We start from the raw sequence: 27,363 nt of genomic DNA on the forward strand, positions 1-27,363 counted from the left end.
CATCATTATTTACTTAAGTTATTTAATTATGAAAGGTGCCATGGTGGAACCTGTGGGATGACTTTAAAAGGGTTCTTTGTTTGGAGTCAAGTGACAGAGCAGACCTGGCCGCAGGGAGTTGTTCTGCTTCTGCTTTACCTCTCAGGACCATTCCCAGCAGGAGAAGGTGGCAGGGAGGGCAGTACTGAGTATGTCAGAAGAACCCTCCTGGGGTTTTAGTGATTTGAACCCAGTAGACAATGTGTGCACATAGGGAATGCGCTTTAAGAATTGTGGGTCTCTTGTAGGCTCTCTCTGTTCCAATAATTTTTTGACTATCATACCAGGAGAAAACCAACAACTCTATTCATTCCCAGACAAAATCTCTTCCCCCTTGGTTAATAGCTTGTAAAAGAGATCTTAACTCACCCTTGCAGATAAGTCTGGGAGTGCAACAAATAAATAGCATTGTATTCCTGGCCATTAGCCTGGCTAGTTGCTGTCTACAAGGGAGCATAAAAAAATCACTACTTACGTAACTTCTTCCAGCCAGTGCTTTTTGTGTTTGTTTTTGTTTACTAGGGACACACAGGAGTCGTTCTGTAATGACTTATGTGGTACAATGTTTGAGAGTTTGCACTCAGTTTTAAAGAATTTGCAGTTTCTAACGAGGTGAAGAACTACTATAGGATCTAAAGTTCCATTACAGCTTACTGTGAAAGCATTGACAAGACTGGCCTCAGACAAGCTAATCATGGGTGTGACTCTCTCCCTTCCCCATCCACCTCTTTGGGGACAAGAGGATTACATCTCAGGCCAGCAAGATCAGCTGCTTGAAGCTCTGTATAAGAGCACTGCACTGATGGTTTGGAGACCTGGGCCTGGGTCCTGACTTTTCCACTGACTAAGCTCTGTGGCCTTGGGCAAGTCATTCCCGTCTCTGAGCTTCAGTATCCTCCTGTCACAGGAGGGAGTGGGGCTAGATCATCTTTAAGGTAGGTTCTAGCTTTGACATCATCTTGGGGGTTAGGCCAGAGGCTGAGAAGACTGAGTGGAATTTCTCAGTTACTCTGCCAGGAGGGAACAAGCCCAGAGGCTGAAGCTTCCCAGTATTTAGAGGTGTGGTAGGGCAGTGTTTGCATTCCCAGGACACCCAGGGTGGTTAAAATATATTCTTTAGGTGGCTCGGAGGGCTGGGGAGGCCCAGTAGCGGGGGGAGGGGTGGAGAGAGAGAGAGAGAGAGAGAGAGAGAGAGAGAGAGAGAGATCGAACTTGATGTATTGCTCAGTATTCACCTAGAAGAGTTTCTTCCTTCTTTGGCCTAGTTTGTGGAGGGATCTTCCTTTGGACTTTCTCTGAGTTGGGAGAAGAACATTCTTTTCAATGGAGCTCATCTTCTATCTCTAGGCTCTGTGAAGCCTTTCATCTGTCTGTCCTTCCTCCTTACTGGTAGAAGAAACGGTGGAGAGAAACCACTTCTGGTCCTAGCACTTCTCTTTGGTCTAGATAGGGTTTGGATTTAGTATGAAGCTTTGGCTAAAACCCTTGGGTTTGCCTTAGAGCACTGACACTAAGAACCTACACTGACATGGCGAGGACCAAGAGAGCTCAAGAGGAGTGCTTTGTGAGAAGTGGATTCTCTCCGTGTCCCTGCCCCCACCCAAACTTGAACTATACCTATTGCATTTCCAGGCAGCATCCATAGGATGAGGTCCTGGAGAAGGGACTAGGGGAAGTATCTTTCTGGATGCTTGTGGTCCCAGAAGGGTACTTTCTGTGCCATACCATGTCGCTTCTTTAAGCTCTGCAGGGCAACCAAAGCCAGCCCTTTTCTCCTACTGCCCCCAGGAGAAATAGCACTCTTCTCCCTCCCCCAGATGGCAGGGCTCTGGTCTCCCTACACCTCATACCCTGCCTGCCTCCTCCAGGAGGAAACTCCAGGGCCCCTTCCTGACTCTCCCCACCCTCACCACTTGTCTCTAGGCTATGGGACAATCATCCCATTCACCACTTCACATCCTTGACTTTCATTCCCCCAACCTCCAGCAGGTTGGCCCCAATCCCCTTCACCTCTGTGTTTTCTTCCAGAAGATGCATTTTGGGTCTGAGAGGAGCATTTTCCTGGAAGGCCATCTTTTAAGACCCCTGCTTGCTGTCATAGTGCAGAGCAGGAATTTGCACACTGTTTAGAGAGCTCCCTTCCCACCACTCTGCCCAGCCTTGTTACCTCACTTCTGCTCTGGCCATGGTTGTGAAGGGCCCAGCCAGCTCCCTGTTTTGATGTTCTGTGCAACAGCTCTGGGGTCTTGTGACTGGAGATCCTCAGCAGGCCCTGGAGCCCAGACTGGAGTCTTGGCAGCTGATGAGCAGCACCTTGCCGGCCAGGAGGAGCTGATGCTGGACGATCTCCCCAACATTTGAAGGCTTAAAGAACATTGTCATTCTTCAGCCCTCCTTGCTTCTCTCAATACAATAAGACATTGCAGAAGCAAAAGGGTGGCCTCTGCTCCAGGCAAGGCAGCTGAGTGTCTGGGGCACTGGCCTGGGGCTTGGGTGCCACGTGCTGAGATTGCACAGTCAAAGCAGCCATTTTTGCCAACAATAGCTTGTGGCTCCCCACATTTTCCTACCCTGCACTTAAAGGCCAGACCACTCTCTGCATGGACCAGACCATCTTCCCAAACCCATGGTGCTTTTTCCCCAACTCAACCTAGACTCCAAGGTGGGGAGGGATGGGTCAGAGGCCATAGTGGCCCTTGGATAATCCTGACATGAGGTGGAGTGGGGTGAGGCAGAGGGAGCAGCCCCAACACCTGCACTGGGCCATCTATGGGAAAGAACACAGGTCGAGTGCAGTCGAGTTGTCTGGCCGTCTGTATTTGGATCTATAACTGTACTTTGCCTGGCGCTGTGCGCAAGGTCGGAACACTTACTGCTAGTACCTAGAAACACACAAGGCTGCCCAGCCAAATCTTCATGTAAAGTAGCTAGAGCCATGGAAGTACAGTATGAATTAAAAAGAAAACAGTATTGAACTACAATAATAAATGGTGTGCGTGTTTATTGCTTGATTTATGAGTGCTCGTCACCTCAGATGTTTCTGGTCTTCCCAAGTGGACTCACAGCAGGTCCTGAAGGCATGCGTGTGTAGGTACACTTGTACACACACACACACACGCGGCCATCCACCTTCTCACAGGCGGGAGGGAGGCCGCCAGATCGACTGGAATGGATAAGTTTCGGAGTCAGATCTGAGTACAAAGTGGAGCATCACTGTTTACCAGCTGTGTGGCCGTACGCCCCATCTGTCACTCCAAGCCTCAGTGTGTCAGAGATAATACATTTAAAAACATCGTTCTTAGTATGGCAGTTGGTATTATACTAAAATATTTTCTTTTGTTTTGAGACGGTCTCACTGTGACCCAGGCTGGAGTATAGTGGTGCAATCATGGCCCACTGCAGCCTTGATCTCCTGAGCTCAAGTGTTCCTCCCACCTCAGCGTCCTGAGTAGTTGGGGCTACAGGCACACACCACCATGCCAGGCTTTTTTTTTTTTTTTAAGAGATGGGGTCTCACTATGTTGGTCAGGCTTGTCTTAGACTCTTGGCCTCAAGTGATCCTCCCGCCTCAGCTTACCAAAGTGTTGGGATGATTAATCTTTTTTTTTTTTTTTTCTTTTTGAGATGGAGTTTGACTCTTGTTGCCCAGACTGGAGTGCAATCGGCGTGATCTCAGCTCACTGCAACCTCCGCCTTCTGGGTTCAAGCAATTCTTCTGCCTTAGCATCCCGAGTAGCTGGGACTACAGGCACCTGCCACCACGCCTGGCTAATTTTTTGTATTTTTAGTAGAGATGGGGTTTCAACGTGTTGGCCAGGCTGGTCTTGAACTCCCGACTTCAGGTGATCCGCCTGCCTCAGCTTCCCAAAGTGCTGGGATTACAGGTGTGAGCCACCGCGCCCGGCCGATTTTTAATCTTATGATGAGTAGTACTGTTATTGTAGGAGATTGTGGTGAACTGTGAATCCTGATGATGGTTTCTTGTTGAACTTTTCCCTCTTCGGGCCTTAACACTTCCAGGAAGATGAATGTTGAGAGACTGCTTCGCCGCCTTCTTTTATGTTCCCTAAACTGGTGGAGCTGAGAGCCAGATTGGCTCCTCCCTTCATTAGGTCAGCCTTGCAGGGAGCTCCTTGCTACCTGGTTAGGAAGCCTGTTTGATGTCAGGCAAGAACATAAGTGACTCTTGTGTTCCTTTGTATTGGGTAGAGGAGGAAAGGGAAGCAGAGAGGCCAGATCACACATTTAGTGTGTGTTTAATGTGAGGCTATTACATGGTTTTCATTCTCATGCATATCCACAGATTGGGTATGGGAATTTGAAGCAGGCTGAGGTGCTGGGGGAAGGCATAGTCTATGGGGCAGACACAGTAAGTAGAACAAAACCAAAGAGAGTGGTTTTTAGGGATACTTTATTGACGTGAACAAGGAGTTTACTGAAAAATAGCACATACAGGCATTATGTTGTTGAGGGCTTAGGTGGTCAGGAACATTATCTAGAGTTTGGAAAAAGATTGGCTGTGGAAAATCAAGAAAAAGCAATATGAAGATGATAACATGGAAAATACTTCTATCTGTTGCAAGACTAAGAGTGTGTGGATTGTGTTGGATGGCGGTTCACAAGCCTGCAAGCACTCGGCCTTCAGCGGCCTCCCTCTCCATCACACACACTGCTGAGCAGAGGCAGCTCTTGCCAATCAGTGACACAGGGAGGAAGCACAGAGCATTGCTGGCTCTGAGGGTTAGCTGGCCTGGGCTGGAGACCCGAGTTTGATGTAAAAATCAGACTTGCTTGGAAGTGCTTATCTCCTGAGTCCTGCTGCGAACTCAACTAAGGGGGAGGAAGTGGGCTGGATTAATCATGAGCTGTCCACCAGCTGAGATTTTCGAGATTAAGTAGGGTTTGGATGATGCTGTTTTTCAGACCGATGACTGCATAGCACACTGAAGGTCTAGGCTAGCGCTTGACAGAGTGGGTGCAAAAAGATGTTACTAGAATGAGTGGATGATCAGACTGGCAAGCACACCAAGCACTATTCGGATACGTTTGCAGTGACTAGGTGAATTCACTGAATTAGGGATTTTTCATTTACAAAATGAGGTGAGAGGAAGGCTTCTTTTGTTTTTTTGTTCTTGTGTTTTCATTTTCATGTTAAACTGGGAAAGGACAAACTTAAGATATATTCTGAAGTGTGTCTAGCTCTGGCTTCTCTTTCTTCCTGCAAAGATGACATGACACAGCCTTTTCCCTTAGATGTATGTGAGGAGGACTCGCAGATTCTGAGATGGGTGGAATTTCTTGTTTTGATCCAATAATTTTGGGGAGAGAGGAGGGAGCTGCTGTCTCTTAACCATGCACTACTCTTCACACTTCCCAGCATATTCCTGCTTTGAAAAGTGACTTTCCTAGTAATATTTCTAGGTGGACATCTAAGGAGAAACCTGCAACTGAGAAGGAAGTCTGAGTGTGTGGGTGTTTGGGAATGGAGACACTAAAGGGGCATGCCATTAAACAAGTGGTGAGAATACAGGCTGGGGTAGGGACAGGCAAGGAGTGTTTGAGGTTGGGGCTCTGATTCAAGACTGAGGTGACAGTGAAGGTCAACAGGGCAAGCTGCTCTTGGGGCCAACTGGATTGAGCAATCACATTCATGGCTGTGAAGCAGTAAGAATGGGAAAATCAGACTGAGCCAAGCTTGGCCTTTAGTGAATTGTGTTACCGAGGATCAGACATGGGAAATATCCAGCACCAAGACAACAGATGGGGTTTCCAAAGTGATAATAATAGCCCTTGAGAACTCTTCTAAGCCCTTTAATAAGCAACATCAGGCCAGATAAAGCTTCCAGAGAAACACACATCTAGTCTGGGTCTTTTGTAAGATTATGGGAAGAGACAGGGAGGTGGGTGGAGATTGGAAGTAGGCTGGTGATCACAGTACCTTGTTGATTTACAGTCATGATCAAATCTCCCAGGAAGGAGTTTCGTTGCAATTCAGGAGAAATAATGATGCACAAACCAACTAGAAAGAGAACCAAAATAGGACCGACTCTCAAAGCACATTGCTAGCATCCACCAAAAAGCAAAGTGGTAGAGAAGCAGTGAGTGGGATTAGGGGTGAGAGAAGATGGAGAACATTAGGACAGGCAAGACAGGCAATGGTTAGATGGAAGCTAAAAAATAAGAAAAGGAAGCAGCTATGGTCTAAGTGGAAAGAGAACTGAAAGAGGAGTCAGAAGACCTGGATTCTTGCTGTCTACCTACCAGCTAGGTTTCCTTATAATTTAGTAAAGCTACTTAACCTCAGAGAGCCTCAGTTTCTTCTTTTGTAATGTGAGTATTCATAATATTGACCTCAAAGGACCAGTTATAGAGAAGAAATAAAATAGTTAAGTGAAAATACTTTGTAAACCATATAGTTCTAATGAAAGTGTCAATAATGAGAAGAATGGAGAAGTTAGAAAGAGTGTGGAAGATAACCTGTCAAGGATAAATAAGTGATAGGTACCATTCAGCTTCATTAAAAGCCATGCAAGCAGCATCTGAGTTGGGTTTTTTAAAAAAGAAGAGAAAAAGGCAATCATGCATACTGCCTGTTTCAACTTAGATACAAGAGCTATTGAAACACTGAGGAAAACGCAGTGGTAGTGAGTATCTTGCTACTACCGCAAGCTGTGGTATCCACAAGCTATGGACTGGAAAAATGTCACACTAAGGCCAATTTTCCTAACTATAAAGTTAAAAAGATCTATATTCTCTCCCTTATTTCAGAGGGACTGTGTGGAAAATTACCAATAAGAAGAGTCTTGAATTTATTGCAAATATTTTCTTCAACAAAATCAGACTCTTTAATGTGTTAACGGTCTAGTTTGGGACCGGGCACGGTTGCTCATGCCTGTAATCCCAGTGCTTTGAGAGGCTGAGGCTGGCGGATTGCTTGAGCCCAGGAGTTCAAGATCAGCCTGGGCAACATGGCAAGACCCCTGTCTCTACAAAAAATACAAAAATTAGCCAGGCATAGTGGTGCATGCCTGTAGTCCCCGTTACCTGGGGGCTGAGGTGGGAGGACTGCTTAAACCTGGGGCAGTTGAGGCTGCAGTGATCTGAGATCACGCCACTGCACTCTAGCCTGGAAGACAGAGTGAGGCTCTGTCTCAAAAAAAAAAAAAAAAAAAAGGTCTGGTTTTAAGTACTCTCCTAGGGATGGAAGAATGAAAAAAAAAATGAGCTTTTAAAGTAAAGCTCTAAACCAATGGAATATGGTCTTTCCCTATAAAGGGAGGTCCCAGATCTGAGGGACCTCTCTCTCACTGAATCCCAGTCACCTTCATCTTCTTACATTCTGTAAAGCATCTTTGCCCTCTCTTGTCCCTAGGTGCTGAAGGATGTCACACTTGGACCTGTCACTCAATTAAAATGAAACATGAGATATCGACTAAAATTTTTTCCAGTTTCTCTGCTCCCTCAAAATCTAAGGGAAAAAAGTCTGAAAATTATGCATTCATAAGTGAAGTATTTGGAAGCCACCTACCCATCCCTCCCCTCTCACACCACTTATTTGCTCATGATTCATCTCAGACTAAACATTTTTCTTAGTTTAAATATCATTCTCAGATGCACTCTTTCTGGAGGGTATTTCACATTCACAAATCTTTTCATAAAGGAAGTTCTTTAAGTCTACCTCATGTTCTTCTCTCTGCTTTTTTGGCCAATTTCTAGTAATCTGAATCTATCAGAGTTGACCTCATCCCAGTGTGTGCTTGTGAAAGAAGCATTGCCATAGAGAAGTCCAATGTCAGTCTTTCCAGAAACAAAGTTATCCACTGGGCACAGTGCCTCACGCCTGTAATCCCAGTACTTTGGGAGGCTGAGGTGGGTGGGTCATTTGAGGTCAGGAGTTCGAGACTAGCCTGGCCAACATAGTGAAACTCCGTCTGTACTAAAAATACAAAATTTAGCCAGGCGTGGTGGTGCATGCCTGTAATCACAGCTACTGGAGAGGCTGAGGCATGAGAATCGCTTGAACCCAAGAGGCAGAGGTTGCAGTGAGCCGAGATCACATCACTGCACTCTAGCCTAGGTGACAGAGGCTCCATCTCAAACAAAAAAACAAAAAACAAAACAAAAAAATCCATCCCAGGAAGTGTAAACTGGGCAGCACCTAAGGCTTATTTCTGCTCCAGTTTGTCCTCTTAAGCCTCTTATTCAATTAGCCCTGTATGAGTCTTAGTTGCCTCCTGTTTGTAAAATGAGGAATACTACTGGTGGCACAGAAATTTTGAGAGGAAGAACTCAGGAATTTCAGCCCTAATGCCCAGGTAGTGTGCTCACAGGAGGGCACACGTACATTCTCGCAATAGGATCAAGAACGTGTTCAGAAACATGTTGTATGACTTTTTAAGAGCCACTTAAATTACTGTTGGTCCTTCCCAAGTCTCCTGTCCTTGTCTTCTTGGAGGGAAACTTAGCGACCCATCAGGATCTAGCTCAGGAGTACTAAGCTCCAGAGAGCACGTTAGTCCATGCTTCAGGATCTTTCTGTCACTGGAGAACCTAGACAGGCATGCTTCACTCTGATGCTGTAGCAAAGTGGGCCATGAACTTGACAAAACTGACTTCAAGGAATCCAAGTTCATGACACACTTTTGCTGTAACCCGAACTAATCACTCCTGCTTCCTTCTATTAAGACATCCATTCTCTTGCAGGAATGGAGAATGAACCAGTTCCAGCCAGTTAAGGGCAGAGGGAGGTGCTAACTCCAGCACTTGTACAAAGTCATTTGGAGCACAGGGGAGAAATCCAGTTGGCTTTGGAGTGTCTTGTTGGAAAACTAGGACAGAGTGAGGTTGAGTCTATGTAGACATGTTGGCTTCTTGGTTCTGGCAGAGTCTTATGGTATGTAGAGGTCTGATGGAGTTAGGAAGTCAGAGGTGAAAGCTCAGAGGCAGGTGGATGTATGGATGAATGAATAGAAGGATGGATGCATGAAGGGATGCAATGGGGCCCTTGGGGCGCCCTCCTGATGCCATTGACATTGCTGAACATGGGATGTCCAGTCCCTCAGGTGTTCAGGCCACCTACCAAAGACAAAATAACTCACTGAGAATTTCCCACCCAGTTCAGCCCAGCCCAGCCCCAAAATTCTTTGACCAAAGAAGGGAGTTGGAGAATCCTATGCCTCTGTTACCATGGGCAAGTTCAGGTTGCCTCGACCCTCAGGCCAAAGCAGTTCCCTTCTGAAGTGCTGACATCATACAGAACTTTGTGGCTTAAAGAATTACCCTGAGGGCGGGGACCCCAGGCAGGATAGACAGTGACCTAAGGAACCAAATTTAAAATCACTTCAGTTGTGGGCAACAAAGTCACTTGTACAACCTGCCATCCACATCTGCCTTCCCCTCCCATGTTCCTGTAGGTCACCTCATGTCACACTGCTCCTGTTCTATTCCTCCACTGGTACTGCAGAGTTCTCCTTGTTCTCAGATGGGATGGCAAGGTAGTCAGACCTATAGAGGACACAGGGAAAGGGAATCAGAGCTTCAGTGCCCGGGGTGGGAACACAAGAGGGGGAAGGAGCAGGGCATAGGAGCAAGGATCTATAGAACAACTCTGCATTTCTTTCTGCTGTGTTTCCCAAGAGAAAAACAACCTTTTCTGCAGATTAAAATAAAATCATTTCCCCCATATATGTATATGAACACCCACCAGGAGTGCATAGCTTCTCATTTATCCATGTTGTCTTTGGCATTTAGTTAGATTAATATGTTGGCCAAGGCTCATGCCTCTAATCCCAGCACTTTGGGAGGCCAAGGCAGGAAAATTGCTTGAGCCCAAGGGTTCAAGCCTGGGCAACATAGCGAAACCCTGTCTGTACAAAAAATACAAAAAACTAGCCTGGCATGGTGGCACGTGCCTGTAGTCCCAGCTACTTGGGAGGCTAAGGTGGGAGGATCACCTGAGCCTGGGAAGTTGAGGACATGATTACGCCACTGCACTCCTGGCGACAGTGAGACCATGTCTCAAAAATAAAATAAAATAAAATGTTGGTCAAAATGACAGCTGTGAAATTATATTTTATAGTTGTTTCACATGTTTATAGGCTATTTGGGTTTCTACTTCTGAAATTTGACTGTTCATTTGCTTTCCAGTTCTTCTGAGATCTTTGTCTTTTTCACATTGATTTTTCTTTGATGGTTTCACGTTTTGACAGTTTCTCCCAGTCTCTTGTTTGTCTATGAATTTTGCTTATGGAGTCTTCTAATGAACAGCTGATTCTTTACATATAATGTAATCAAAATTATTTTTCCTCTTGGATTTGTGCCTTTTGTATTTTATTTGGGAAATTTTCTCCATTGAAAGGTGATAAAGATATTCTCTTATATTCCCTTAATGAAATTTTCAAGTTTGACTTTTACTTTGTGTTTAAATCCCCTGACAATTTATTTTGGTTTAGTATGAGAGATGGGGAATCTAATTTTGTTTTGTGTTTTTCTTTGTTTGTTTCTATATAGATTAGGAATTTTCCCTGGACCACTTACTGGGTAGTTCATTCTTCCTTCAATGATTATAACGTCATCTCTCTCACGTATCAGGTTTTCCTACATGCATTAACCTGATTGGGGCTTTTTGTTTGTCCACTTCGTATGCCTGTGCAGTATCACAAACTCTGTATTCTGATAACTCTGTAAGAAACCTTCATCTGGCCGGGCGCGGTGGCTCATGCCTGTAATCCCAGCACTTTGGGAGGCTGAGGCAGGCGCATCATGAGGTCAGGAGATCGAGACTATCCTGGCTAACATGGTGAAATCCCATCTCTACTAAAAAAATACAAAAAAATCAGCCGGGCATGGTGGTGGGCGCCTGTAGTCCCAGCTACTCGGGAGGCTGAGGCAGGAGAATGGCGTGAACACGGGAGGCAGAGCTTGCAGTGAGCCAAGATCGCACCACTGCACTCCAGCCTGGGCAACAGAGCAAGACTCCATCTCAAAAAAATTAAAATAAAATAAAATAAAATAAAATAAAATAAAATAAACCTTTGTCTCTGATAAGACAAATCCTACCAACCTCTTGCAAATTTACTGCTCTTTCTTTGAAATGGTTTAGACCAAGGGTGGGCAAATTAAGGCCTAAGAGCTAAGAGTTATTTGCAAACAAATAGAAGAACAATACGTGACAGGGACCTATGGAGCCTGCAAAGCCTAAAACACGTATTATCTGGCTATCCCTTGGTTTAGACTATTTTTGGTCACTTAGCCTTCCATGTGACTTTTAAGATCAGTTTATTAAGTTCTTTGAGAAATCTAATGGGCATTTTGATTGGAATTTCATTGAATTTGAAGATTAATTTGGGAGAAAATTGTTTACACTTGTGAGGTTTTATTCTCCATCTAGTTACATTTAAAGTCTTTCAGTAAAGGTTTGTAACTTTTTCTTTAAGCGTCTCATATATTTTTGTCAAATTTATCCCAGGAACTGGAGAGTACTTGTTGCTATTGTAACTTTAAAAGCATTTTAATATTTTAAATATTTAAATATGTTACTAAATTTGTTGCTGGAATACAGGTGATTTTTATATTTTGATTTCTATCAACAATTTTGTGGAATATTCTTCCTAGTCCTAATAGTATTTTTGTAGATTCTCTTAGGTATCCTATGTAAATAGTAGGTATAAATAATGATCATTTAGTTTCTTCCTTTTCAAGTCTTTTTCTTCCTTGTATTTAGTTGGTCCTCACCTAGGATTTCCAATACAATATTGATAGGAAAAGGGAGAGGTAGTCTCCTTGATATGTTCCTGATATTACAGGCATTTGAGGTTTCAACACATAGATGATATTTGCTATAGGCTCTCTTAGTAGCTGCCATTTATCACTTTAAAGATGCTTGGTGTTTAGGTGTAGATGTATTTTATTTATTCTGCTCACGGTATATTATGCATCTTGAATCCTTCCCTCAGCCACTCTGTCTCTGAACACTGTCTCTCCTCTATTCTCTGTTCTATTCTTTTTTTTTTTTTTTTTTTTTTTTTTGAGACAGAGTCTCACTCTGTCTCCAGGAGCGCAGTGGCATGATCTTGGCTCACTGCAACCTCCACCTCCTGGGTTCAAGGGATTCTCCTGCCTCAGCTTCCTGAGTAACTGGGATTACAGGCACGCACCACCATGCCCAGCTAATTTTTGTACTTTTAGTAGAGACAGGGTTTCACCATGTTGGCTAGGATGGTCTCAATCTCCTGACCTCATGATCTGCCTGCCTCGGCCTCCTAAAATGCTGGGATTACAGGTGTGAGCCACTGTGCCCAGTGTCTCTGTTCTATTCTGATACACCTTCCCATTTTGTTTCCTTTAGATTTCTTTGTCATGGTTCATCTTTTTCCATCTCTGTTCTTTAGTCTGTAGAACTTTCTCACATTGATCTTCTGGTTATCAGTATCTAATCTTCTGTAGAACCAATCCATTGAGTTTTAAATTTTATTGGCTATATTGTTCACTTCCAGATTATTTTGTGTTTTTCTATTCAAATCTGCCTGTTCTTGTATCTTAGAAATGTACTCTATTCTTATGCTTTTGGCTTTTTCTTTTATTGCTCTAACTATTTAAACAAGCTTATTTTTATTATTTGTTTATTTCTGAGACAGGCCTCGCTCTGTCACCCAGGCTGGACTGCAGTGCTGCAATCACAGCTCCCTGCAGCCTCAAACTCCTGAGTTCAAGTGATCCTCCCACCTCAGCCTCCTGAGCAGCCGACACCACTGGTACGCGCCACCACACATAGCTGTTTTTTTTCTATTTTTTGTAGAGATGGGACCTCTCCATGTTGGCCAGGCTGGTCTTGAACTCCTGGACTCAGTCGATCCTCCCTCCTCTGCCTCCTAAAGTGCTGGGATTACAGGCATGAGCTACTATACCGGGCAAGCTTATTTTTTATATTTTGTTGGGTCCTTCTTGTGTCTAAAGCTCCTGGGATTCAATCCTGCCATTTTTCACTCTTGCTCATGCTAGATGACTTTTCGCCTTGTCTTTAGTTTCGGACTGGACTATGAAGTCAGATCCAGCAGTGCTCTCTCTGGGGAGTCCTACTAGGCCTTGGCTGAGAGTGAGTTCCTTCAGAATGGGTTTCATTTCCTTCTATAAGACATTCATAGTTATCACTGGCCGGGGACTAATTTTTACTGCATTTCTCAGCTTAGAGGTTCCTGGGTCATGTGGATAGTATACATTGAAATCTCAGACATTGTGAGAGCAGGTTTGTGGTTACTAATTCTCAAGAATATTTATTTTTCTACTTGGAGTTAGGCCAAGATGGCTAAGTTTCCTTGGTTTCTCCCTGGGCTGGTGGGCTGATTATTTTCTGGACTACCCTTTATGTGAGTTGTAACCTTCTGAGGATTCTGGCTCTGCGGAGGGCCTCAGTTCCAACTCTGTTTCTTGTGCAGGCCCAATTGTAGGTTCTTCCTATCCAAGCACTAAAATCCAAGCACTGAAGTCACCAGGAATTGCTGCCTCCCTCAGTAGCATGCTTCTTTCTCTCCTTATATTCAGTCAGTTGTAATGTTTTACTTCCCTAAGATCAGAGATAACATGCAAAATGATGCTTTTTTTTTTCGAGACTGAATCTTGTTCTGTCGCCCAGGCTGGAGGGCAGTGGCACAATCTCGGCTCACTGCAAACTCTGCCTCCCAGGTTCACGCCATTCTCCCGCTTAGCCTCCCGAGTAGCTGGGACTACAGGCACCTGCCACCACGCCCAGCTAATTTTTTTGTATTTTTAGTAGAGACGGGGTTTCACCGTGTTAGCCAGGATGGTCTCGATCTCCTGACCTCGTGATCTGCCCACCTCGGCCTCCCAAAGTGCTGGGATTACAGGCAAGAGCCACTGCGCCCAGCCAAAATGATGCTTTCTTTATCAAACATTTCTAACTGGTAATAGCCTAGACTTTTTAGGGTTTGCCTCAGCAATGTTGCTAGAAATCTGTGGGCTTTTTCTATCTTTCCCTTCCCCAGATAACCAGCCAGCATGATCTCTTAAGACTCTTTGCTCTTACAGACCCCATCATTTCTCAAATATGCTCACCCTCAGGGTCTCAGAGCAATGGCTAAGGTACAGGCTGGACATTAGAGGATTAGAGTCCCCACTCTGGACATCTAAGCACTACCAGGCTTTAGGGGAAAGAACATGTTGCCTGGAGCTCCTTTGCTAGCAAAGGGCAGTGCCCAGATGACCTGAGGAGCTCCATGGTATAAAGCAAACAGTTAAATGTGATAGAAAGAGCATGAACATTAGGACTAGAGAGACCTGGGTTCAAATCTCAGCCTCTCCTCTCACTATCTGTGTGCCTTGTAAGCTGCTATGAGACTGCTTGGCATTTATAGAATGGTTATAATAATGTTACTTTTTTGTTGTGTTTTTGGATTTTTATTGTTGTTGTTTTTTGAAATGGAGTCTTGCTCTGTCACCCAGGCTGGAGTGCAGTGGCACGATCTTGGCTCACTGCAACCTCTGCCTCCCGGGTTCAAGTGATTCTCCTGCCTCAGCCTTCTGAATAGCTGGGATTGTGGGAATGTGCCACCATGCCCTGCTAATTTTTTATACTTTTAGTAGAGAAAGGATTTCACCATGTTGGTCAGGCTGGTGTTGAACTCCTGACTTCAGGTGATCCTCCTGCCTCAGCCTCCCAAAATGCTGAGATTACAGGCATGACAGCCACCATGCCCAGATATAATAATATTACTTTAATGGGTTGTGGTGGCAGCTGATGGTCTTTGCCTTAGTGGTTAAGTGTGCTGGCCAAGATCCAGCAGGCCTGAATTCAAACGTCGCTTTGTTTCTTAAGTGATGTTTGAATTAAGCAAATGTTTAATATTTCTTAAGCGATATTTCAACATAGTGTTGGAAGTTCTGGCTAGGGCACTCAGGCAAGAGAAACAAACAAAGCGTATTCAATTAGGAAAAGATGAAGTCAAATTGTCCCTGTTTGCTGATGACATGATTGCGTATTTAGAAAACCCCATCATCTCAGCCCAAAATCTCCTTAAGCAACTTCAGCAAAGTCTCAGGATACAAAATCAATGTGCCAAAATCACATGCATTCTTATACACCAATAACAGACAAACAGAGGCAAATCATGAATGAACTTCCATTCACGATTGCTTCAAAGAGAATAAAATACCTAGCAATCCAACTTACAAGGGATGTGAAGGACCTCTTCAAGGAGAACTACAAACCACTGCTCAGTGAAATAAAAGAGGACACAAACAAATGGAAGAACATTCCATGCTCATGGATAGGAAGAATCAATATCGTGAAAATGGCCATACTGCCCAAAGTAATTTATACATTCAATGCCATCCCCATTAAGCTACCAATGACTTTCTTCACAGAATAGGAGAAAACTACTTTAAAGTTCATATGGAACCAAAAAAGAGCCTGCATTGCCAAGACAATCCTAAGTCAAAAGAACAAAGCTGGAGGCATCACGCTACCTGACCTCAAACTATACTACAAGGCTACAGTAACCAAAACAGCATGGTACTGGTACCAAAACAGAGATATAGACCAATGGAACAGAACAGAGTCCTCAGAAATAATACCACACATCTACAACCATCTGATCTTTGACAAACCTGACAAAAACAAGAAATGGGGAAAGGATTCCCTATTTAATAAATGGTGCTGGGAAAACTGGCTAGCCATAAGTAGAAAGCTGAAACTGGATCCCTTCCTTACTCCTTATATGAAAATTAATTCAAGATGGATTAGAGACTTAAATGTTAGACCTAAAACCATAAAAACCCTAGAAGAAAACCTAGGTAATACCATTCAGGACATAGGCATGGGCGATATTTGAATTAAGAGTTTGCCTTACATTTTACAGATGAGAAAAATGAATTTGGGAGAGTTTGCTCCCAAATTCAGTGTTCTCATCTGTAAAATGGGTATAATAATGGTGCCTATCTCTTAAGTAGCAATCAGGAAGAGGGTGGAGGATGAATGTAAACTGCTTAGCACCTCACCTGTGAGAGCAAGCATTCTGAGGGTGCTAGCTTTCATTATTACTTTGGCATCTCTGAACTTACGCGTTTTCTTGGGCTGCCTCTTCGGCTTTTGAGACCTTTCTGTAGCAATATATCATCTCAATGAGCAGCCACAAAGTGAGGAAGACCAGAAGGATGTACATCATGATTTCTGAGACCACAGAGGTGAAGTCCTCTCCGGCTGAAAGAAAGAGAATGAGGCTCAGAATATGCAAGACCAGCAAACCTAGGGCCGTCATTGGAGCCATATTTTTAAATACAGCTTAAATAAAGACTGAGTAAAGAAACTCAAGAAGATGTCAAAGGAATTCCAAATCCTGACTCTCCCACCCATTGGCTTTCTCACTGGCTGTCATCGGTTGCTCAGGAGCCAGGGAAGAGGGAGTGGGATGCCTGGAAGAAGCAGCAGAGCAGTGGAAGGAATCTTGGCCTCAAAGTGAGCTATCTAGAGCTGGCTCTCCATTTTGCTATTTACAGGTATGTAAACAACATTTTCCCTTACTTGAGACTTAGTTTCTTAGTTTGTAGGATGAGGATAATAACACCAGTCAGGGGTTTGTGAATATTACATTAATGTATTTCAGAACGTCTTGTGAGATTAAAAGTCTACACAGATGTAAGGAACATGCCTTATTTCAGCTGCCTCTGTCTTTTGAGCTGCCGATGGTGGAAGGTGGTATTCCTGGGGAGAGAGCATTGGAAAACTCATTCAGGGCCAACACAGACAGCCTCCATGTGATATGCGCATGTTCTCTACAAGTCTGGGTTAGAAACAAGACCTTCCAGGTCATCCCAAAACCAAACATCAATATTGGAGGATTTAGCATATCAACCACATTGTTCCCAGGGCTGTACATTTGAAACAGTTAGGATCCTGCCATTTCCCTGCTGAAAACTCTTCAATGCTCCACACTGCCCTTACGATGAAGTCCCAACTCTGTTCACATGACATGCAAGGGCCTTCACAATCCAGGCTTTCTTACCTCATTTCCATTTGGTTGGCCAGAAAAACTGCTACACACTGTGGTGTGTTAGGATCTGTGAACTTTTCTTCCTCTTCCCTCTTCCTGGATTGTGTTGCTCACCTGTGGCTAGTTCTGTGCTAATATCCTCTCCTGCTTTGCAGTCTCCCAGTAGTTCTAGATTCCTATGAGGTCCCGTCCTTTGTGAAACCATCCCCAACTTCTCATGCAGAGCTATTCACAACCTTCTCCATGTACTTTTCTTTTCTTTCTTTCTTTTTTTTTTTTTTAGATGGAGCTTCTCTCTTATCACCCAGGTTGGAGTGCAATGGCATGATCTCGGCTCACTGAAATCTCCCCCTCCCAGGTTCAAGCAATTCTCCTGCCTCAGTCTCCCAAGTAGCTGACATTACGGGCGCCCACCACCACACCCAGCTAATTTTTTATACTTTTAGTAGAGATGGAGTTTCACCATGTTGGCCAGGCTGGTCTTGAACTCCTGACCTCAGGTGATCCTCCCGCATTGGCCTCCCAAAGTGCTGGGATTATAGGCGTGAGCCACTGCGCCCGGCCTCCATGCACTTTTCTCATCCATCTGTTATAAGAATTGTATTGTGTTGATCTTTCTTTTCTGTGGACTGTGTGCTTATTGAGAACATATTTATTTCTGGATTATCTGCCTGCTGTGTAAATCTTAGAATATTTAAAGTGCTCAATAAGTACTTATTGAATGAGTGAAAATAAATATTATCTTATTTGTTTCATGATCAACAAAAAGGACCATGAAAACATACTACATGGCAGATATCCTGATATATCTACTCCTTGCTAGTGGGAGGAATGTTGCAGCTGCCTCTCCCCTTGCCAGCTCTCAACAGCAAGTCAGATTTATGATCTGCAGTTGTCCATTGGATCTAAGTCACCCCCAAGTCCTTGGTGGTTAAGAGTACAGCACAGCCTGCCATAACTTTCAGCCCAGAAAGCAGTCCAAAGGCTCCAGGATCATCCAGGTTTCCAGCTGGAGCTAGAGGTTATAGATGCAGTGTGAGGCACATGAGAACGCCGTACAGCTCAAACGTCTCACTGGCTTGCTACCACCTGGTGCATTATTTATGATTTGTTTGGCTTAAAGCATGCTTTCTCTTTCAAAATGCAGTATCCCACAAATGGCAATACAGGAAGCTGTCCTCAGTATTTTTAGTTACCTCTAGGTGAAGAGGCCTCAGGTTTCTGCCTTAGGGCCAGGAGGTGACAGCCTATGCCAGAATAAACTCAACTTGAACAAAGAGAACCAGGGAGACCTTCTAGGACCACAGGAATGGAGGACATGCGGGGTTGGTGGGCAGGTGTCATGGTGGGGGAGGGGTGCATAGCTCTGAGCAAGATGGGGGCAGGGAGTATCTGATGTCACAGAGGCAAAAAAGGAAAGAAAAAAGAAAAAGTGGCAGGTGGTGGGGGTGGTGGCGGCGGGAAAAGAAGCAGTGGAAAGAAAGCCCGCAGGATAGGCAAACAATCTGGATTTTCGTCCTGCTTCCAGTGCTAATTTGCTTCATGTCCCCGAGCAAGCCCCTTGCTCTTGCAGAGAACTCTTCTCCCAGCCACAAAATGAGGGGCACCAGAGCTGCACCCTCCAATCACCTGGGGAGTCATTCAACTTGCATATGGCCTCACTCACCCCTGCCGATCTCACACCTGCAGGGGTGCTGCAGAGGTGTCTACATTTGGAGGAAGCCAATGTGGTCGAGTCTGATGTCTGCCCTTTATCCAGAGGCTCTGGATTAAATAAATGATATCCACGCTTCCTTCACACCCGACCATCCACGAGGCTCTGTGGCTCTGATAATAAACTTGTTTTTCCTTCTGTTTTTACCCGAGGCTTGCTCTGGTGCCTGGCAGATGAACTAGCTCAGCCTTGCCATGCTTCCCACCAGCTATGCACGAGGGTCTCTGGAGGCAAAAGCCTGAGAGAGCGGAGGTGCAGACAGTTGGACACCGTGCTAGGGTCCGGCAGGCACCAACCAAAAGTTCCAGACAGTGACCAGGAGAGGGCGCCAGGGCCCCACCCCCGGGAGGAAAGGCGTGTAACCAATGGGCTGCAGGAACTTCAGAACAGGGGAGTACCTTAGAGAGCCCCTGGCCCACCCCTGCATTTCACCCAGAGCAGCGGGGCTCAGAGCAGGGAAGTGACTCATCGGGTCTGAATTTAGGAGCCCTGAGAGTCCTTCTGCGCTTTCAGAATTGACCTACCTTCCATTTTAGTCATACCGCCTGACCCGTTCGTTCATTCACTCTGAGGACTGACACTTTGCTTCATTATTTTTATCACAACGACATGATAAAAAATGAATAAACCTGTGGCCTGGAGGTTAGGATTCCTGGATCCTTTTTTCTAGGAAGAGCCCTGTCTTTAACTTGATCTTTTCTTTCATGCCCCCCACTTTGGCCGGCTCACCAGCAGTGATAATGCTGGAGAGAGACTGAGAAAGGCTGGAACTCCCCCCTCCGGATGCAGAACTCCGGTTGCAACAGAAACACCTGAGTTGGGCTGCTGAAAGGCCTTCCCATGCACGAACACAGAACTAGCTGTAGGAGTCCAAAGATTTTAAACAAGGCTAGAGAGCTATCGACCTGTCCCCTTCTCCCAGCAGAGAATGAACTATGTAATAAGAGATGCCACAGATGGGGAAGGGGTTGCACATGTGATTACTGTGAAGCAAGACAAAAGAAGAAAAGATTGGCAAACTTTGGTTTAGAGAGAGGTTCTCAAACTGCGGTCCCAGCAAGCAGCACTGCCTGCCGGGCAGCGTGTCACGCAATGCAAACGCTCAGGCTCCACCGACAAAAGCAGAAAGGCTGGCTTCCAAAAAGCCCTGCAGGAGATTTTGAGGTTTGCTAATGTTTGAGAACCCCTGGCTTAGAGGCATGGATTGCTTCCAGGCAGAAGGAGAGATGACTTCGAGGTAACCTCATGAGATTTCTCTGAGCCCACTGAGTCAGGGATTCAACATAGGCCAGAGAAGGCCTAGCTGAATCAGTAGCTTTAGGCCTCATGGAGGCTAACCTCTTTCTCTAAGGGACCAGGAAGAGCTCATTCTATCATCTCCAAGCCTTTCTGCTTTGAGGAAAGGCACAGAAAGACAAGGTACTTGGGCAGTTTACAGGAAGCTGGCCACCAGAGGAAGATGGGTCAATGGTGACATTTGTAGATGTCACCATTCCAAATACACAGGTTTTTGCACTCTTTAAGGGCCTCACTCATGTGGAAAACTGCTGTCCTACCCTTCCCTGTCCACAGAGAGCAGGACGCCCTAGAGACCCTGTGCCTCAGCCTCACCCTCCTCGGTGACTCTTAGGGGGATCAGCCGCGTCGTCTTCACAAAGGGCCGATGCGCCTCAAACTCAAACTCCCGGGACACATTGCAGGTGTAGAGGCCAGAGTCGTTCAGAGTGACGTTGAGCACAGTGATGGACACGTCCTGCAGGTCCTTGCTGCCATTCCACTGCAGGCGCCCCTGAAAGGGGCTCTCCACCTCCTGGTGGCCATTCCGATACTCGTAGATCTGCAAATAGAGGAGCAGACGAGGGTAGGGCCAGGAGAGGAGATGGCAGGAGAAAGCTGAGTTACGGAGAGGGCAGAGAAAAGGAGCAGAACTGTGCATGGACAGGGAAGAGAGGGAACAATGTCACCAGCAGACCCAGAATGTGGGGGTGAGATGAAGAGGCAGAGGAGGGTAGGGAAGGGAGCAAAGACAGGGAAGGACAGGCAGAGGCAGCAAGCATCAGCACATGTGGACATGGTGAGGACAGAGGCAGCCAGGGGTGTGCAGGAAGAAGCCTGGCAGAAAAAAAAGTGGTGGAAAGAGGGAGAACAAAGGCAGGCGAGAGAAGGGTATGGGAGCCCAGGAGGGGGACATTGAGAGAAAGACAGGATTGCAAAGAGACAGAAGGAGAGAACAAGAGAGTAAGGTGTGTCCCAGGGCCGCCAGCAAGAGAACAAGGTAGAGACAGCAAGACAGGCAGATTCATTAGTAATAAAGACATGTGAAAGCCTTGGCTTTAAAACTGGACTCTCTGTGCTGGTACTCATCAGGGACTGTGGGACAGTCTGGGCAAGGCCACAGGAAGGGGCCCCAGGATGCTGAAGCATGGCAGATGAGCAGAGAGCCATCACCAGAGAGGCACACATCACATCTTTTGCTTTGGACTGAATTTTAACTGAAATCTCATCTTTTAAATTTCTTTCCTCAACACTTCCACCCTCTGACATAACACACCTTTTTTTCCTCTCTTTCTATAGCTGTGCTGGCTATTCTAGTCTCCACTAGCCACAGGTAGCTACTTAAATTCAATTTCTTAGAAATTAAATAAAATGTAAAACTCAGTTCCTCCGTGGCACTGGCCACATTTCAATTATTCATAGCCACATGTGGCTGGTGGCCACTGTATCGCACAGCACATCGGAGAAGGTTGCCACCATCACACACATTTCTATGAGACAGCCTTGCTCTGGACTTCCATGGCTGTTTTTGCTGTCGTCGTTTTATTTTTCATTTTCTTCTTCTCCTTCTGATCCACCTCACTTTGGGCAGAAGCACTGCGGGCAGCTATCAGTGGCAGCTATCAGTGGCAGCTATCAGTGGTACATGACCAGGCCTGAAGTCCCTGGGGGCCTATGCATCTGGCCAAGCCATCCAGCCTCCTGCAGCTGGGGGCTAGCCTCAGTTGCAGCTTCATTGACGTGTCACTGTCAAACCTGAGCCAGGCTCTGGGAAGTCTCCGCTGGTCCCAGTCTTGGCACCTGACTATAGCAAACTTACATCAGAATGGCACATAGAAGCTAGAGTCAGAAATGAGTTCGGCTTTAGGATAGTGAGAAAGAAGAGCAAGCTAAACCCAGTTTCACCCTTCTGTTGTCTCCGTTACAAATCTTTGTGAAGGAGAAACTTGCTCCCAGGAAGGCAAAGCAGTGCCATAAAAAGGGCCTTGTATCTGCTGTTAGACCACCTGGCTCAAGTCTAAGCTGTCTTAGTTATTAACTTCTTTGAACCTCAGTTTCCTCATTTCTGTGTCTATCTTTTCTCTAGCAAACACTTAACATAGTGCTTACTATATTCCAGAAACTATTTTTAATGCATTAAAAATTATAGCTCATGAGTCCCAGTAACAGCCCTATAATTTGGCTATGCTTTATATCCCCACTTTAAAAATGAGGAAACCGAGGCACAGAAAGGTTGACCAACATGTCCAAAGACACAGAGGTAATAAGTGTGAAGTCAAAATCAAACCCAGGCGACCTGGCTCCAGAGTCAGTGAAGGAGTAAATAATGGTCATCTCCAAGGTGGTATTCAAAATATATGACACCTGACCAGGCACGGTGACCCACGCCTGGAATCCCAGCACTTTGGGAGGCCGAGGTGGGTGGATCCCCTGAGGCCAGGAGTGACCAGCCTGGTTAACATGGCAAAACTCTTTCTGTACTAAAAATACAAAAAATAGCTGGGCATGGTGGTGCATGCCTGTAGTCCCAGCTACTGGGGAGGCTGAGGTGGGAGAATCGCTTGGACCTGGGAGGTGGAGATTGCAGTGAGCGAGATCATGCCACTGCACTCCAGCTAGGTGACAAAGGGAGACTCCTTTGAGAGAGAGAGAGAGAGACAGAGAAAGAGAGAGAGAGAGAATATATACATACATACATATATACGTGTGTGTGTGTGCGTGTGTGTATATATATATGACAACCACTTTGCCATTGGCACCAACCAACCAGAACTGACATTGGCTATGGTGCAGGAGCAGAATCTGGAAGACTCCCTGCTCTGCCAGGAGCGAATCTCTCAGTTTCCAAATCATGGATAAGTCTGGGGGTTCAGCCACTTAGGAGACTGGGCACAGCAAGTATCCATGAGAGAACTGTCTAAAATAATTTATTCACTGATGTGGCTGTACTGGGTGTCCCGGGTGAATATCACCCTTGGATCACTCTTGGTCATCCCTGTCATTCCTATTTCACTAGGACCGTAGGAGTTAAAGGAGCTAACCTTTGTTATTTCACATAATGATGCTTTGTGTTATTCCAATGTATTTGTTAACTTAATGCAGATAATAGGATGGCACAGAAGATTAGATGAAAACACCTGCAAAATGCCTGTTAGGATGCCTATCACATAGTAGGCTTTATGGCTTATCTCTTTCCTCTGCTTCCTCCAGCCTATAATCAAGGGTGCTTGCAGCTGGCCCAGTGCCCTTTCTTTCAAACAAGCTGGGGCTTCACTAAGGCTGTCAGTTATCTGCTGAGGAGCTGTCAGTGTTTGAAAGAGAAAGAGCCAGTGTTTGCTAGCTCGGCATCCCCCAGACTGTCAGGAGCCAGGCTGGGAACGGCAGAGGCCAGCAGAAGAAAGGCCAGAGTCAGCAGTCTAACATACAAGGAAATCTTTACCGCCCTCGGGCCTGTAGAACCATTCCACCACCGTGGTGGCCTCCACCTCCTCTCTCTTCATGCAGGAGATGCAGCGCAGCTTCATGGGGTTGCCCTGCACGGCCTCCGTCTCCGAGGGCACTTCCACACACACGGGGAAGCAGACACTGGCTGCAGAGAGGACGGGTGACAGGGAAGGAACAGCAGGTGGGCGGGGAGGGGCACAGGAGAGAGGTGTTGGAGAAGAAGGAGGGAGGGAGGAGAGACAGAGAAGGAAGAGTCATGAAGCGAACTTGAAAAAAGTCACGTGCACGTGTCTACACCCTCACCTGCGCTCCCTGAGTGTACAGGCTCAGAACAGGTACACATTGGAGGTCTAGACCTCCAATGTAGACACTGACTGAAATCCTTCCCCCGGAGGCAGTGGAGATGCAGCACAGTAAATTATACTTGAGCCCTGCCCTCTAAGTCTTACAGCCCAAGTGGGAGACAGGGCATGCGCCTACCCAGCGACCATCCATCCCCCTTCATTCCTCTACCATTCATTAAAATCCACTCTCTGCCGGGTCTGATGCTAGACTAGAGATGCAAAGATGAATAAAACACTAACTATGCCCTAAACCCATTTATAACCTAATAGGGAACACAATTCCTAACCAGGGATTAAACCTGACCACAGCAAGTAACACACTCATGCTATGTTCTGCTCACAGAAGACAGGCAGTTAGTTACTCCCAGTTGGCCTGGGGAGAAAGGAAGAGAAGGATGGTGAAACATGAGGCTAGAAAGGTAGACAGGACCCACGCTGTGAAGACCGCTGTGTGTCCTTTCCAGTGTGAGGTATCAAATGTTTTAAAGCCATGGAGAGATGTAATTATATCTGTGTTGCGTGAAAACTGTAGGTAATTCTGACACATGGTGGAGGTTGGAGCCACAGTGAAGAAAATGGCGAGCGGACCACTAGGCTGGAGCAATGGTCTATGCAGAGGAGTATAGTGAGCAAGTTAAAATCTGGAGGGGGGTCAGATTGTGGGACACCTTGCATGCCACACAGAGGTCTAGACTTGGTGTTTCTGCCCTCTGGAAACTTGAAGTCTGCTTTTTAAAAGGAGGCAAGTATATCAGCTTGATAATTCAGAATAACTTGAGTGGGACAAGGCTGCCAGCAAAACATGTGCAAATGTGGGCTGCATTAACAGATGTACAGTGTGCAGGAGGAAGGAGGCGTAGCTTCTTGGCACTGCTTTTGGAACAAATCTGGACTATTACGATCAGTTCAGGATGTCATATTTTAAAAAAGGAAGTTGTTCAAAGAGTGCATGCCCAGAGGTGAAGGAGATGGTGAAGGGTCTGGAGATAAAGTCTGGTGAGGAACAAATGGGAGGACTTGAGTTGCTTAGTTTGGACACAGAACATATCTGTCTTCAAATATTTGAAGGCTGGCAGGTGGAAGAGAAATATGATTCCACGCAACCCTAAAAGTTATAAGAAAAAAGTAAGTTTAATGCAATAAAAAAAGAATTTGCTGGTTTTAGAGCTGTTCACAAATGCAAATAACTAAATGGTAAGAGAGTGTACACAGCATTGTTTGGGATATTTGAAAGTAAGAGGAGGCCAGGTGCTGTGTCTCACACCTGTAATCCCAGCACTTTAGGAGGCTAAGGTGGGAGGACAGCTTGATGTCAGGGGTCCGAGACCAGCCTGGGCAACATAGTGAGACCCCTGAGTCTACAAAAATAAAATAAAATAAAAATTAGGCAAACATGAAAGCACACAACTGTAGTCCCAGCCACTCAGGAGGTAAGAAGATTGCTTGAGCCCAGGAGTTTGAGGTTGCAATGAGCTATGATGGCACCACTGCACTCCAGACTGGCTGACAGAGTAAGACCCTATCTCTTAAAAAAAAAAAAAAAGTTGGCCACCGCGGATTCTTACATTAGAATTAGAATTAGACTTTGAAGGTCCCTTCTGATGCTATTTTTTCATGAATTAATAATAAAAACAGAACCCCCAGAAAAAAAGAAATATTACACACTGACATTTAAAAACTAGTCCACTGTTAATGGTCAGCCTGTTCATCTCCTGGCAGAGCACTCTTTCCTAAAAGCAGGGGACGGTTTTATTTAGAGCTTAACATGACACTGACATAAATGAATTTTGAGTCCAAAAACTGTGTTTGATTGACTTAGAAGGCAGTGTATTTCATTTTAAAATATAGAGTTTAAAAACGAGTGGCACCATAATTAACTTAAAGTTTTAAAAATCAAGGTAAAATAAATTTAATTGGGTTTTCAACTCTCCAGCAAGCTGGGCGAGTGTTATCTGACAGTCTTCAAGAGGGCCTAGTGCTTCTGCAGATGGTGAGCCACTTTAATGGAGAGGGGGCCCACATCTAGGGAGAACTGATCAGAAACATCTTCAGCATGTGATGAGTTTGAAGTATTGATTATAGATCTGATTAAACAAAAAGGAAATGTGGTTTGTGCAAAAGTTTGTGAGTGGGCAGAGGGGTAGAGGGTATGTAGCAGGAACTCCGTGTAGCATGGAACCTTGAGGCACATTCGTATTTAATGAGAGCTGGCAAAGATAAATTCGTTCATTTCATGTTGACAAACTCAGAAGTGGAGTAAGAAGTCTCAAGGAATGCACAGTTACAATTATAGAGGCAGGGTGAAGATAGAATTTGACAACTGAAGAGCTGGGTTTGATGTACTATGTGATCTCTCTGAGACTCAGTTTATTCATCAACATAATGCTGAAAATTACATCTCTCTAGTAGGTTTATCATGAGAGCTCTATGGCTTAATTTACATGAACTTGCTTTGTACAAATGTCATTATTCATGTTATTCTACTCTTTGTTTATTTCACAAATATACTGAGTACCTGCTGGGTGCCAGGCATTATCCTAGGCACGACAAATACACCAGAAAACAAAATAGAAGAATCCCTGTTTTATGGAGGCTACATTCCAGTGGAGGTAGAGGGAAAACAGCAACATTAAATGGTAAAAAGTTCTGTGAGAAAAAACAAAACAGTACAGGAGAGAGCATGTTCACAGGATCATTGGAGGATGGCCTTTCTGAGATGGTATCATTGAGCAGGCACTGAAGAAAAGAAATGAGGGTATAAGCTATACACGTATCTGTGTGAAGGCATGTCAAACACAGGAGATTGCTACTCAAGGGCTTAAGGGGCCCAAAGTAGTGTGTTTGTCATGCGCAACAGACAGCAAACAGCCCAATGCGGAAAGTATGGCAAACAAAGTGAGAATAAAAGGGGATGAAGTAGTGGGGGGGATGGGCAGGGCCAGATCGTGGCAGGTCTTATTGGTCATGTGACAACCTCGGCATTTGCTTAGAGTAACATAGGAGCAGCAGAAGGTTCTGAGAGGAAGAATGATGGGATCTGATTTGTGCAAGATCATATGATCTGATGCTGCATTGGGAATAAACTGTGAAGTGAAAGACACAAGGGTGGAATCAAAACAGTTAAGAGGCCTGGTACAAGGATCGGATTGGAAGATGATTTTGTTTGGGTGAAGATGACAGTAGAGCTGGTGGAGTTTGAAAGAAATGAAATGAAAGAAATGAAAGAAAATGATTTGCTGGATTAACATCTTTGATTAGGTGAGAGGTGATGTGCTCTAGGGAATAAGTAGATGGGATGGCAGAGATAGAAGCACAGTTAGTTCATTTATAGTTAATGGAGGGAAGGCAGTCAGGATGGCAATTGGGATATGGCAGCAAGTGGCGCAGCCCCTCTCCTTTCTGGGTTGCCCCTAAGTAACAATAATCCAAGGTATCATCATAGAGCAAGTCCCACTGCTTCCCTTCTAGTCAAAATCCAGTTTCAGGGCATGAGAACTCTGCTCATGTGATCCTGGAGAGTACATTGAAAAATGGCCACAAAGTC

The 27,363-nt window shown here is 45.2% G+C and overlaps 1 protein-coding gene across 2 annotated transcripts in view; it reads right to left on the minus strand.

The window, feature by feature from the left end:
* Positions 1-2,584: 2,584 nt before the first annotated feature.
* SCN3B (sodium voltage-gated channel beta subunit 3) overlaps positions 2,585-27,363 on the minus strand; it is a 30,008-nt gene continuing 5,229 nt past the window's right edge. The window contains exons 3-7 of one of the 2 annotated variants that reach the window (XM_008021291.3): positions 23,457-23,620; positions 20,368-20,593; positions 16,114-16,252; positions 9,458-9,543; positions 2,585-9,114 (exon numbers count right to left, since the gene is read on the minus strand). In XM_008021291.3, coding sequence (XP_008019482.3) covers positions 9,480-9,543; positions 16,114-16,252; positions 20,368-20,593; positions 23,457-23,620 — 593 coding nt within the window. In that variant the 3' untranslated portion in view covers positions 2,585-9,114; positions 9,458-9,479. Of the gene's footprint in view, positions 9,115-9,457; positions 9,544-16,113; positions 16,253-20,367; positions 20,869-23,456; positions 23,621-27,363 lie in introns of those variants that run through there. The other variant, XM_073021895.1, reaches the window with a different exon arrangement.

This window comes from Chlorocebus sabaeus, chromosome 1 (genome assembly GCF_047675955.1).
Source record: "Chlorocebus sabaeus isolate Y175 chromosome 1, mChlSab1.0.hap1, whole genome shotgun sequence".
In the NCBI taxonomy this organism is placed as follows: Eukaryota; Metazoa; Chordata; class Mammalia; order Primates; family Cercopithecidae; genus Chlorocebus; species Chlorocebus sabaeus.